The sequence below is a fragment of the Eptesicus fuscus genome, chromosome 13 (assembly GCF_027574615.1).
Source record: "Eptesicus fuscus isolate TK198812 chromosome 13, DD_ASM_mEF_20220401, whole genome shotgun sequence".
Classification (NCBI taxonomy): Eukaryota; Metazoa; Chordata; class Mammalia; order Chiroptera; family Vespertilionidae; genus Eptesicus; species Eptesicus fuscus.
In genome coordinates, this window is record NC_072485.1 from 48,248,795 (window position 1) to 48,263,173 (window position 14,379).

Consider the following 14,379-nt stretch of genomic DNA (forward strand, 5'->3'; position numbering starts at 1 on the left):
AGGATGTGATGCCTGGTCAGAGGTAATTTTCTGTCTGGCCAAGTCAGTACTCTGTCCCATCTATGACTGACAAACCAGAGTTGCTACTGAAGCTCAATTAGAGAAGAGGACAATTGGAAGTTGAGGATATTCCAGTTGACGGGAGGAAGGAAAGGCTGAGACAATTGTAGCAAATGGAGTTGCCGCTGCTCCTGGGCATTTTTGGCTGCAACATGACTGTTCTGGGTGCTCAGGAAGCCTCAGGCACCATCAAGAAGAACCCACCCATAGCCCTTGATTTTCAGATCATTCTGGGCAGTGACGTTCTGGTGGCATTTTGCCTAAAAAAAAGGGCTGTCTTTGTTATTGTCTGACCACACCCTCTCTCCCTGCTTCCTCCTGTCCTTCCTGTGGAACAGTACGGCTGTTTTCTCCACTGAGGCAAGGAGGTCCCGGCGCCACTGTTTGCTTCCCTCAAACCTCTAAGAGATGGGAAGGCCTGTGGGAAAGTATCTTCTGAGATCTGCCAAGTGACCTCAGAGGGGTTGAAGTCTAACTCACCTCTTGTTGTACGCTTCTTCCTCCATCTTGGCCTTGGTCTCCTGGCTAATCTCCAGGCAGCTCGGGGTTGGTGTGGGAGCAGAAGCTTCACAATCTGGGTCCCCATTTGTTTTTCCACTAGTGAGAAGAAGGAAGCACAGGGCGTCCTTTCAGGGACAGATTGGGCATCTGAAAACCAAACCACGTCTTTGGCCTGATTGCTGATCAGAAGTGAGGAAACTCATTGCATTGAGTTAATTTCAATCCTTCTACCTTGAGACAAGATTTATAAAGGGACTAGTTCATGAATCCTCCCTGGACCCCCAAACATCTAATACTGCTTCAGTTCCCCTTTTCCTCATGCTCCCAAATATACCTTTATTCTTTCTTTTTCACCTTTATTCTTACTCCAGGAGATGCTTTGGGTGGACAGACAGCTATTGGGACAGACAGCACCAAGATGAGAAAGATGGAGGCAGACCAAAATGTTCAGTGGCATTCCATTCCTATGTCCATCTTTTGCTTCATTCATGTTAATATCTACTGAGTACTGACTGAGTCACAGGCATCTTGTAATACTATGCTGAGGATAACGTCATAAAATAAATGATCTTTGCCAACACAGAGCTTAGAAGGAAAAAAATCCAAAAATGGAAAGAAAAACCTATAATTCACTGCAAGTTATGATAACTTTTATGATAGAAACAAACTCTGTACAGTAAAAGAAAGTAATGAGAGAATCTGCTTAGACAGAGTGGTCAGAAAAGGCCTGAGCTGGTGTAACTGAAGCACAGACTTAAAAGATGAGAAGTTGTTAGTTGTATCTATAACAGAGGGAATATCAGTGGTTCTCAACCTTTTTAATGCCTTGACCCTTTAATACAGTTCCTCATGTTGTGGTGACCCCCAACCATAAAATTATTTTCGTTGCTACTTCATAACTGTAATTTTGCTACTGTTAATGAATCATAATGTAAATATCTGTTTTCTGATGGTCTTAGGCGACCCTGCTAGCGGTTCTCAACCTGTGGGTCGAGATTTATACAGGCACTAGTCGTGGTGACACACAGGTTGAGAACTGCTAGCAGGGTCGCCTAAGACCATCGGAAAACACAGATATTTACATTATGATTCTTAACAGTAGCAAAATTATAGTTATGAAGTAGCAACGAAAGTAATTTTATGGTTGGGGGTCACCACAACATGAGGAACTGTATTAAAGGGTCAAGGCATTAAAAAGGTTGAGAACCACTGGTCTAGATAGAGGATGCAGGATGTAGGAAGACCACAAGACACAAAAGGCGCAGAGATGCTCGAGGAACTGAAAGGAGGCAGTAAGGCAGGAGTTACTAGTAACTTTTGGACAAGGGACATCTAAGTGGAGATATCAAGTAGGTAGTTGGATATACCAAAGGCTGAATAAATTCATTTGGTATCATCATATAGATGATATTTAAAGCCTAGGGAAATAATATGAGGAAAGATGAGGACCCAGGACCAAGCCATAGACATCTTTGTCCTTAGCTCAGGTGGAAAAGGAGTGACAGAAGAGACTGAAAAGTAGCAGTCAGAGAAGTAGGAGAAAAAGCCAGGAGAGCATGGAGTCCTGGGAGCGCAGAGAGGTGAGGATGCCAAGGAGGAAGAGTTGTGTGTCATACACACACGTTTGAGAGTCTGAGTCAGATAAGTACAAAGTGATTCTTAGATTTGATAATATGAAGGTCAAGAGGATTTTGATGAAATGGCAGAAGCCAAAGACAGATTGAAATGGGCTTAGTAAAAATGGGAGGTGAGAAAGGGGAAGACATAGACACAACAATTAGACTAGGAAAAGGAATAGAAGAATGTGTTGGGGGAAATGCATAGCTAAAGAAGTGGGTTAAAAGATGAAAGCACAGCCGAAACCGGTTTGGCTCAGTGGATAGAGTGTCGGCCTGCAGACTGAGGGGTCCCGGGTTTGATTCCGGTCAAGGGCATGTACCTTGGTTGCGGGCACATCCCTGGTGGGGGGTGTGCAGGAGGCAGCTGATCGATGTTTCTCTCTCATCGATGTTTCTGGCTCTCTATCCCTCTCCCTTCCTCTCTGTAAAAAAATCAATAAAATATATTAAAAAAACAAAGATGAAAGCACATTTGAATGTGGATAGAAATGAACCAGTAGAGGGGATGAGAGAAAGAGGATAACCAAAGGAACAAATTCTATGAAGAGGGAAGCAGAGACAGATCTTTAAAAGATTGAGAAACTGAAAAGTTATTATTGGGAAAACCAAGATGGCGGCATAGGTGAAGCACCTGACCTGCAGCCGGGCACAACAATTTCAAAGGCACAACTAGAGGTCAGAACGGACATCGTCCAGAACCACAGGAGAGCTGGCGGACTGAAATGCCCACAGCTGGGGGGAAGGAGAGGGCCACGGGGACAATCGGGGGAGCCGTAAAAGCCTGAGGTGTGGAGAAACTGGCGGAGACACTAGCGCGCGCGCCTGCGGGGAGGATGGAGCCGGAGAGGAGGGGGCGGCTGACGGCCTGGCCGGCGTTCACTGGCAGGAAGGAGATAAAGGCTCCGGAGTGCGCTAAGCGCCGGCTCCGACTGCACTGAGCGCCAGTTCCGGGCGAAACCCTGGGAAGCCAGGCGCAGGCTGGGGGAATGAATCTGGGCTGTGGGGCGCAGGCACAGAGGAGTGGGGGAAGGCAGAGCTCCAGAGGCGCGCACGGGAAGGGGCGCAAAGGACGGACTGTTGCCTGCGCCACTGAACTGCCCTAGCGGGAAGGAGACATAAGCTCAGGACCGTGCTGAACCCCAGTTCCGACTGCTCTGAACCCCAGTTCCGGGCGAAACCCTGGGAAGCCAGGCGCACGCTGGGGGAATGAATTTGGGCTGTGGTGGCGGAGGCACAGAGAAGCGGCGGCTCCAGACGCGCACACTGGAAGGTGCGCAGAGGACGGACTTTTGCCTGCGCCACTGGGTGGCCCTGCTGGGAAGGAGACAGGGACGCCAGACTGCGCTGAGACCCAGTTCAAACTGCACTGAAACCCAGTTCCAGGCGAGAATCTGGGAGTCCAGATTCATTAGGGGAGGGACTGGACTGTTTGGCAGTGGGCGAAATTCCAGGGCGCGTTTCTCTCAGAGGTGTTTGCAAGGAATACAGAGGGACACAGACACAGGAGCCTCATAGGGCGGGGCTGACAGGAAGCCAAGGTTGTAGGCTCCACCCTGTAGCTCCGCCCCAGCCAAGCTGAGCAGAAGCTTTTTCCTGCTGAGTGCCTCAGGTAGTGGCTGACCCACACTGCATTGGAGACCCAGAAACGAGGGCATCTAGTGGTTGGTGGGAGATGACACCAGATTTCAATCACTTGCATAAGGGAGGCATTCTAGAGGCAGACTCAGTGAGCGCCAAGGCATTGCTGCATCAAGACCCGGCCCACAAACATGTCTCCTGCACAGCAACTCTTCCTATATGGACAAAGAGGGTCCTCACGGCCAATTGGCCTGGAGGACAATTCCTCCCAGTGACACCAACAACAATCAAGACTTAACTGTACAAAGGAGGACCAAGATGGAGACATAGGGCGGCAGCCTGATCGTTGCCTACCACAACAATATTGAGACTACGACGGGAGAGCAGAGCAGACACCAGCCAGAAAGACCGGGGGGCTGGCTGAGCAGATGCTCTACAACTAGAATAAAAGAGAGGGGTACGCAGGATGATGCTGATGCCGGTGACCCAAAGTCCACACTTTAAGAACTATGGCTCAGGCGACACAATGGTGGCATGGAACGTGCTCGGCGCAGTTCCCCCGGCGGTCTCTGGCTGAGGGGACGGCTCCACTCGCTGCCGAGCACGGACAGACGAGCCCCTGGGAGACATGGGGTGGGAGACTCCGTGCTTGCTGACCTCCGAGTCCTTCAAGAATCTCAATGCCCCGAAGTGGCCAGGTGCGCATGCTCAGCGACTGGCCACCGTTGCAGACCCAAGGGCCGACGCAGCGACACCGGACCAGCCCACCGCCGGGCACCGGGCACACCGGAGCCTTGCCGAGCCCGCCGCCCAACGAGTTCTGCGGCAGCCGCCCTGGAGCTCTGAGAAAATGACCGAAGGAATTGCTGAGAGGGAATTGACCAACAGGAATTGGGATCAAGAAGACGAAACCCCGCTGAGACCCGAGTCCAGGCGAGCCTGCGAGCCTCTGGGCTCAGATGTGGTCACATGCCTCTGGGTCTAGGTGAGGCCTCACGACCCTGGGTTTGGGTGAGGCCACACGCCCCTGGGTCCAGGTGAAGCTGGATTCCGGGTTCGGGTGAGGCCATGTGCCCCTGGGTCCGGGCGAATCTGAACCCTGGGTCCGGGTGAGGCCGTGGGCTCCTGGATCCGGGTAAGGCTGGGTCCCGAGTACGGGTGAGGCCGTGAGCCCCTGGATCCGGGTGAGACCACGCGACGAGGGGTCTGAGAGAGGTAACGCGCCCCTGGGTCCGGGTGGCTTCGTGCACCTAGGTCCAGGTGAGGCCACGTGCCCCTGGGTCTGAGAGAGGCCACGCACCCCTAGGTCCGGGCGAGACCATGTGTCCCTGGATCCGGGTGGGGCCTCGTGCACCTAGGCCCGGGTGGGGCCGCGTGCCCCTGGGTCTGGGGGAGGCCAGGCGTCCCTGGGTCCGGGTGAGACCGTGTGTCCCTGGATCCGGGTGAGACCTCGTGCACCTAGGAATGGGTGAGGTCACGTGCCCCGGGGTCTAAGAGGCCAAGCGTCCCTGGGTCCGGGTGAGACCATGTGTCCCTGGATCCGGGTGAGGCCGCGTGCACCTAGACCCGGGTGAGCCCAAGTGGCCCTGGGTCTGGGAGAGGCCAAGCGTCCCTGGGTCCGGGTGCGACCATGTGTCCCTGGAGCCGGATGAGGCCTCGTGTACCTAGGCCCGGGTGAGGCCACGTGCCCCTGGGTCTGGGAGAGGCCAAGCGTCCCTGGGTCCGGGTGAGACCATGTGTCCCTGGATCCGGGTGAGGCCTCGTGCACCTAGGCCCAGGTGAGCCCAAGTGGCCCTGGGTCTGGAAGAGGCCAAGCGTCCCTGGGTCCAGGTGAGACCATGTGTCCCTGGATACGGGTGAGGCCTCGTGCACCTAGGCCTGGGTGAGCCCAAGTGGCCCTGGGACTGGGAGAGGCCAAGCATCCCTGGGTCCGGGTGAGACCATGTGTCCCTGGATCCGGGTGAGGCCGCGTGCACCTAGGCCCGGGTGAGCCCAAGTGGCCCTGGGTCTGGGAGAGGCCAAGCGTCCCTGGGTCCGGGTGCGACCATGTGTCCCTGGATCCGGGTGAGGCCGCGTGCACCTAGGCCCGGGGGAGCCCAAGTGGCCCTGGGTCTGGGAGAGGCCAAGCGTCCCTGGGTCCGGGTGCGACCATGTGTCCCTGGACCCGGATGAGGCCTCGTGTACCTAGGCCCGGGTGAGCCCAAGTGGCCCTGGGTCTGGGAGAGGCCAAGCGTCCCTCGGTCCGGGTGAGACCATGTGTCCCTGGATCCGGGTGAGGCCTCGTGCACCTAGGCCCGGGTGAGCCCAAGTGGCCCTGGGTCTGGGAGAGGCCAAGCATCCCCGGGTCCGGGTGAGACCATGTGTCCCTGGATCCGGGTGAGGCCGCGTGCACCTAGGCCCGGGTGAGCCCAAGTGGCCCTGGGTCTGGGAGAGGCCACGCGTCCCTGGGTCCGGGTGCGACCATGTGTCCCTGGATCCGGATGAGGCCTCGTGCACCTAGGCCCGGGTGAGCCCAAGTGGCCCTGGGTCTGGGAGAGGCCAAGCGTCCCTGGGTCCGGGTGAGACCATGTGTCCCTGGATCCGGGTGAGGCCTCGTACACCTAGGCCCGGGTGAGCCCAAGTGGCCCTGGGTCTGGGAGAGGCCAAGCGTCCCTGGGTCCGGGTGCGACCATGTGTCCCTGGATCCGGATGAGGCCTCGTGCACCTAGGCCCGGGTGAGGCCACGTGCCCCTGGGTCTGGGAGAGGCCAAGCGTCCCTGGGTACGGGTGAAGCCAGATCCTGGGTTCGGGTGAGGCCGTGCGCCCCTGGATCCATCCGGGTGAGGCTGGGTCCCAGGCCCGGGTGAGACCACGCGCCCCTTGGGTATGGGTGAGGCCACGTGCCCCTTAGTCTGGGTGACGCCGTGCCCCTGGGTTCGGCCGAGACCAAACCAGAGGGAGTCGGACCTCCATTACCACCATTTGTCCACCATCCAGAGCTGAGGGGTCAGTGCTGACATGTACACATAAGGAACTACTGGACATTGAAATTGGGTCTCAAAAGAACTGTTGGTCCAGGGGGAAGCTCGCTACAGATTGATTCATTTGCCTGTCAGCATAACTATTATTGCTCGTCTCACATTCAGTTCTTATTAGTATATATCTAGTGACATATGATCTCGCTCATCTAGGGGAAATGATGAACAACATAGACTGAGGAACAAGAACAGAACCAGAAGCAAGGAGGCATCGATCGGACTATCGGGCCTCAGAGGGAGGATAGGGGAGGGTAGGGGGAGGGTGGGGGGAGGGGGAGAGTTCAACCAAAGGACCTGTATGCATGCATATAAGCCTATCCAACGGTTAAGTTCAACAGGGGATTGGGGCATGCGTGGGGAGAGGGGTGGGATGGGAATGGGGGGATGAGGACAAATATGTGACACCTTAATCAATAAAGAAATTTAAAAAAAATAAATAAATAAATAAAAAATAAAAATAAAAAAAAATAAAAGATTGAGAAACTTCTCCTTGGTTATAACAAAGAGAGGATGGTAGGCTGTAGGTTGGGGATTTGGTGAAGGAAGATGAGAGGGCTACTATCTAATAGCTTAAATTTTCTCTATAAGGTGAAAGACAAGGTCATCTACTGAGAGTGAGGTAGAGATGCCTAGGAAGGCTTGAGGAGAGAAGAGAAGGCATAAAAGAGTCATGTGTGTGTAGGGAGAACTGGGGGGAGACACAGACATGCCAGAAAATTATAGTAGGATAGCTGGGCAGTGCTGGGAGCCTATTTGAGGTATGGGATCACAAGGTATAAGGAAGTATCCTGATGGCCATGCCTTCACTACAGTATAGATTCTGCAGCCCTCCTAGGTCACCAGAATCCCAACAGGAGTCATGTCAAGGAGGAACCCTCAAATAAGGCAGAAGAGTGAGCAGAGCTTTTCAGCCAGGACTCTGAAAGATCACAGCTGCCACCCTCTCCAACCCCTCAGACAGGCTCTATGAGTGAGGCTTATAAAGGCTCATCTCTTAGTTTTCCTCAGACCTTGTAAACTTCACATTTCATCAGGTTGGAAACCAAAACCCATTGTGAACAAGAAAAAGAAAACTCTAAAAATATCACCTATTCATAACATTTCTCCTTTTGCAAATTACGTTATCCACTCCCTTCCATGTGACCTTTGCCTACCTAATGTGCAGTTTCCTATTTGTCCAAAAATTGGAACAAGAGCAGAAAAAACATAGCTACAGCCAAAGGCCTGGAAAGTAATTATTTTATTAAATAAATTTTTATATTAGAAATAAAGTATTGGTATCAGACTTCTAATTTCTTTTATCTACAGCTGTCAACCTTAGAGGTAAATGATAAACGGGTCTGAAGGAGGTCAATATAGTGTAGGAATAAGAACCCTCCTGAGGCAAACATGGTTTCAAACCCCAGCTTTAACATGTGCAGATTACTTAACTATCCTGACCTTCAGATTCCTCAACTGTCAAATGAGGATAATACTCTATACCTGAAGATGGTAGTGTAAGAATTAATGAAAAAATGTAAGTAAATTTCCTGCAATATGGTACTCAACAAATGATATTATTTATTCTTAGTTATATACTGAATTTATTGGTAGAGTTTGGTAGCAATCTGATGTTCTTTCAAACCTGATCTAAAAAAAAGTCCAAGCTGATAAATTATCAGGGGGTTATTTATATCTTCAAGAGAGAACTTGACATAGATTTCTCTGACACTTCAGAATCAGAGGAACCCTAAATGTGACTTTAAAGTATGGTAAGATTAACATAAAATTGTTTTAATAAATTTATCAAATGTGTGTATATTGTGCCATAAAACACTCAAGCACTTTTAAGTTTTGTTGACCAAGTGATGGTAAACAAAACTTTCATTGCCCTCAGGTTAGTGCTCTGTAGAGACTAAAACTTTCCCCTAGTAGAGCCAGGAAGCCCATTTCAACAACTTTTTAACATGTAGATCTTCTGTCCAGGGTCCAGATCTCCCAGGTTGATTTGATCACCCTGTTCAACTCAACTCACCTATGGGGCTTTAGTTCTTAACACGCTTTCACATATGTTCTCTCACTTGACCCTCCTGATGATAAGAAGAGCTAACATTTATGCTATGTATCAGGCTGTGTGATAAGGTCTCACTTAAGACAGTGACTCAGTAAGACAAGTGACACTATTATTCTCAGTTTGATAGGAAAGAAAACCAAGACTCAGCAAAATTAAATAACCAGCCCAAGATCAAACAGTGTTCAATAGAGCTCAGATTTGATCCTATGCAGGTTGACATTTGCCCATTCTTTTGACTGCTACTTATATGCAACCCATGTGGAGGATTTTCCCATATGCAAGATGAGAAACCAAATTCAAGTTGAGTAAGTGACTTGCCTATGTTCACATTATTGGTAGTTGGTGGGCCTGGCTGGGACTTTCCTTGGTCTTCTAACTTCATGTCAAAGTACACTTTCCACAGCTCCATGAGCCCGCTGTTTAAACAGAAGAAGTCTTTTCCTGGGGCTCTGAGCAGTGTGAAGGGTTCCAGGAAACGGGCTGAGTGAGGCCAGGCCTGCTCATAGGCTGAGCCATGCCTTATGATGGGGCCCTTCTTTTAAAGGTTGCTTGTTTAGAGTTAGAGATAGGCTAGGAAAACCTTGACTTAATACTGGGGAGGATGGGAAGTAGAGGGAACACACAATATGTGAAACGTTTGCAGTTATATCCTGACCTCTAGACTGAGCTTACAATTCCTGAAATATCTTCTCCTACTACCTGGAAGTTTCTCCTTATGTATCTTGAAGACTCAGCTCAAATACCTTCTCCTCTGTGGCATCTTTGCCAGTGTTTCCCTTCTCCCACACCCTGTGGTTAAAGTTGATCTCTCCCTTTCTCTGTGCCCTCATTACATTTGTTACAGCACAACTTGGAGATGGGGTGATTTTATGTTTTATTTACATGCCCATCTCTCTCCATGTGACTGTGACTGCAGGGAAAGAGACTGTTTGAGTTGGAATGGTGCTTGGCAGTAAGTGCCTTTAAGTGTTTGCTGAGTTACATTGACTTACTTTACTGTGGCTCATCCAGTCCCTGCCTATTGATCTTATAAAATGGGCAGGTCCTTGCTGTAAATGGTTATTTCCTGAAACCCGGTGTTTGGGTGGAACTGAAGGAATCTTTATTCATGCCTTTAAACTTGGAGCTGAGCTCACACAGCTTGTGCCCACCCTAGGGATTTCTGAGCCAAATGCTCATGGATTGTGGTATCTATTCCCAGCCGAAAGTTTGTATGATTTTTTTTTTTTTTGGGGGGGGGATGATTCATGACAATTAAGCTTATTGTTCTCTCATGTCCACCAAGTCAACAGTGTTTTTCATTATGCTCAGCTCTCAGTGACATGAGTCAAAATGTGATTGACCAGCAGGTATATTAAAGTGTATCTTTTCCATGTGGTAAACATTTGAAAGTGACTGCAACACTTACCAATGGACACATCTTCCCTTCTTGGGCTTGTCAATGTCTCTAAGCCACTCCTACTGCCACAGCTCTCTCAGACAAGACCAACCCAGGGGACCTGAGCTATAAAAGCTTCCTTAATCCCTATTAATCAGTCCCAGACTCCTGGGGCCCACTACTAGTTGATTGAGGGCTAATTCATTCCAGAATACTATCTGCAAAGGGGAGTTGCTTACAGTACATATGTGATGTCATATGGAACCTTTAAGCAATTTACCCTGGCTGTTTCAAAAGTGTAGAAAAATTGTTATTTTAGAGATCATAGTTAAAATTGTCCAGTGATTTATCGGTGTAATGGTCCCTTTTATAAACTAGTCCTGTACATTAGCCATATGTGTGGCTTATTTGATCCCAGTGAATGGCTCCGTGTACACCCTCTCTTCCACCACTCTCTGCCTTCCACTCAACACCTGGCCAATTAGCAGGTCCTTCCACAAGAGCTCTTTCAAAAACAGCTCTTAAATCCATCTCTTCTCTCTAGTCATACTGGACTTCCTCCTATTCTTCTAGCTGGAGAACCTATTAACAGGTTAAAAGCATGAATTCTGCTATCAGCTTTGTAACCTCAGGCAAGTGATGATTTCTCTGAGTTTCAGTTTCCTCATTTATAAAATAGGGATATTAATACTATACCTATCTTATGGGATTATTATAAAGATTAAATTATATCATTAATGTAAAGCAATTGGAAGCAGCACTTCGCATAAAGTGAGACACTGGCAATTTTTCTACACTTTTGAAATAGAGTAATTATCATCATCATTATTATTCCTTGACTTCATACTTTCTCACATATCTGGAATGTTGTTAGCCTCTAGGTCACTTAGTTAACTGTATAACTTTCAGGTTTTACTTTATAAGTAAATTTCTAGAGGAAACATTTTCTGAAGCCCTCCCTCCCACAATACAAAATCTGGGGTAAGGTGCTGATTGTTGTGTGTTGTTCCCTTAGCAACCTGTACTTCCTTATGCTATCACCCATCACATTATATTATACTGGCCTGTTTCCCACCCATCTTTCCCATTAGAATTTGAGCTCCCTGAGTGCATTCTAGGTACCTGGCCCTTGGTCATTAATTGTCAAAGAAATGAAAGAATAAAAAATAATAAATAGTTCTTCTACTTGTGAAACTGTTCTTGAGTTTTGTTTTGTTTTAATCTTCATGAAATTATAAATATAATAGTCCCCTATGCTGTACATCTGAAACTAATACAAAATAATATTGAATGTAATCTATAATTGAAAAAATTTTTTAATTAAAAAAATATATAGCAGTCCCTGATTATCCCAATTTTTACTTTCTGTGGTTTTAGTTAACCATAGTTCACCACAATCTGAAAATATTACATAAAAAGTTCCAGAAATAAACAATTCATAAGTTTTAAATTGCATACTGTTCAGAGTAGAATGATGAAATCTCACATTGTCCTGTTCCATCCTGCACTAGACTTGAATCATCCCTTTGTCAGTGTATCCATGCTGTATACGCTATGGCCTATACTTAGTAATCACTTAGTAGATCAACTGTCATGTATTCAAGTGACCTATATTTTACTTAATAATGGGCCCAAACTGCAAGAGTAGTGATGCTGGCAATTTGAATATGCCAAAGAGAAGCTGTAAAGTGCTTCCTTTAAGTGAAAATGTGAGTATATACAATAAAATATGAGAGAGAGAGAGAGAGAGAGAGAGAGAGAGAGAGAGAGAGAACAGAGAACAGCATATACAGGGTTCAGTACTATCTACAGTTTCAGGCATCCACTGGGAGTCTTGGCATATATTCTGCATGAATCAGGGGACAGTACTGCATGTGCCACCTTGTTATTTTTCTCTAACTCTACAGGTTCTTAGCCCCTTGTTAAAAATGAAGAGCAGTTTACTAGGAAGTGACCTACAAGAACAAGGCTCAGAATTTTCTCAAATCACATTGAGCATGCAGTCAGTGTAGGTATTTGCTGAAAACTAGCTGCAGGCAATTTTATCTTCTCATCATCTTTCACCTGCTTAGCCATTTCCCTTCTAGTTTAGTAACTGTATGCTTAGAGAAATGTGACATCTTTTTAACATCAAGCTGAATATAACAATCTTCTTTTTAACAATATGAAGAAGGTAGCTAGAATTGACTGTATTTGTGTTAGAAGATATGAATTTATTTTCACTCACAGATGGTCTTACTCTTAAGTCTCTTAGCAATCTGTTAAATGTTTCCAGTTTCATGAATTCAGATGGAAATCATTTAGCACCTTTTAGAAATCCATGGGGAAAGCTGCTGTTAGTCGTGAATCCCTCCTCCTTTGAATACTCCCTCTCCTTTTTACAGCCATATTTATTGGCTGGGTGTATTCCCAACAGGTGAGTCAGCCACAGTAGAGGTAATGTATCATGGTAATCTCTCTGGGTAGCCCATAAAAGTGAGCTGCTACCCAGCTGGCATCACTCAGTGGTTGAGCATCGACCTATGAACTAGGAGGTCATAGTTCGATTCCCAGTCAGGGCACATGCGCAGGTTGCAGGCTCGATCCCCAGTGTGGGGCATGCAGGAGGCAGCTGATCAATGATTCTCTCTCATCATTGATGTTTCTTTCTCTCCCTCTCCTTTCCTCTCTGATATCAATAAAAATATATGTTTTAAAAAAAAGAATGAGTTACAGACATCTTTGTCACCACTGATGCTCATTCATTGCCACTTCTAATTTGGGGCTGCTGCCTGTTGCCTCCAATTTTGCACCTCACTTTTTCCTACCAAGTTTACCCTCAGGTTCTTTTTTTTTTAAAAAAATATTTTATTGAATTTTTACAGAGAGGAAGGGAGAGGGATAGAGTTAGAAACATTGATGAGAGAGAAACATCAATTCAGCTGCTTCCTGCACACTCCCTACCAGGGATGTGCCCGCAACCAAGGTACATGCCCTTGATCGAACCTGGGACCCTTCAGTCCACAGGCCGACGCTCCATCCACTGAGCCAAACCTATTAGGGCTACCTCAGGTTCTTGATGATCCTCACTGCCTCAGATAGACATTCTCAGGCTGCCTGCACATTAGTTCTGCAGGGTCCAGGCCCTGCCCCATCATTGTCAGTTCCTTGAGGAGAGGGGGCACATAAATCTTCTGCTCTTATTAGCTCTGTGGGCCAAGAGTTGGAAACAGGGCCATGTTGGGGACCTTCCTAGAAAAGGGGTTGGTGCATCTAAAGGCAGGATTGGAAGGGAGAATTTTAGTGTTCTTCTCATTCAGGGCTTAAGTGACTATTTCTGGAGAGATTCAGAGACCATGGGCTAGACACTATGACTCTAGGAACTTGGTAAGATTCTATAAACTTGGTTACATCCACATGGTTGTTAGTTTGTCATCCCTTTATAATTTCCTTATAGTGATCGGGAAAACAGGGAAACAAATAAACAAAAATACCCTCTACAACATCAAGGAACTATAAGCTTATGCAGGGTTAGGTGGCAAAAAGAGGAAATGCTGGGAAAACTTTAAGACTAATGTGGGGTGAGTCGCGGAGGGATAGCTTTGTGGTTGATGTACTGAGAGGGGAGGAAAACATTGCTAAGTCTGGGGGTGAGGAGCTTGAGAACTTGTCTGTACTGCAAAGGGGCCCAACATGGACATTTTTTTACCCGGTCAGGCAAAACTCTTCTAACAGCAATGAAAAATAAAGGACTAAAGTTATCTCAAGGCAAGGAAGAAGGAAGAATATAGGTGTACGTTCTACCAAGTGAGGAAAGACACAAGGGAAATTTTCTGAGAGGTGGCAGCTGTGGTCCAGATGTTTTCCAGCAAGCAAATGAAAGAATTAGAAAACAAGTTACAAACTCCTCTGAGTGTATAGAAAACAGCCTGCCTTGCTTTGACTGAGGATGAAAAGACCTACAAATTGTAAAGATGCCTAGAAAAGTTAGGCATAGCAGACACTGTTGTTTGCCTATCCGATATTCATCTCCTTCCTACTTCCTAACAGCAACATGATTTTGTTTGAGAATTTATTCTTCCTTACGAAGCCATTTTGCTTTATGGAAAGCTGGGCCTCTCTTCCTATCTCCAGAGGATAGTTTAAGACTACGATGACAATCCCATTCCCAAAGGCTGTGATTGATTTACAAAA

The 14,379-nt window shown here is 47.5% G+C and overlaps 1 protein-coding gene and 1 long non-coding RNA gene across 4 annotated transcripts in view; one reads left to right on the forward strand and one right to left on the reverse strand.

The window, feature by feature from the left end:
- Nucleotides 1–14,379, forward strand: part of LOC114234934 (uncharacterized) — a 64,866-nt gene that overhangs the window by 45,060 nt on the left and 5,427 nt on the right. The window lies entirely within an intron of this gene.
- The window catches only part of IRAG1 (inositol 1,4,5-triphosphate receptor associated 1), a 112,617-nt gene that overhangs the window by 6,705 nt on the left and 91,533 nt on the right, over nt 1–14,379 (reverse strand). For all 3 annotated transcript variants that reach the window (XM_054724941.1, XM_008151034.2, XM_028159861.2), the window contains one exon: nt 541–657. In XM_054724941.1, the coding sequence (XP_054580916.1) occupies nt 541–657 (117 nt within the window). The remainder of the gene's footprint in view (nt 1–540; nt 658–14,379) is intronic.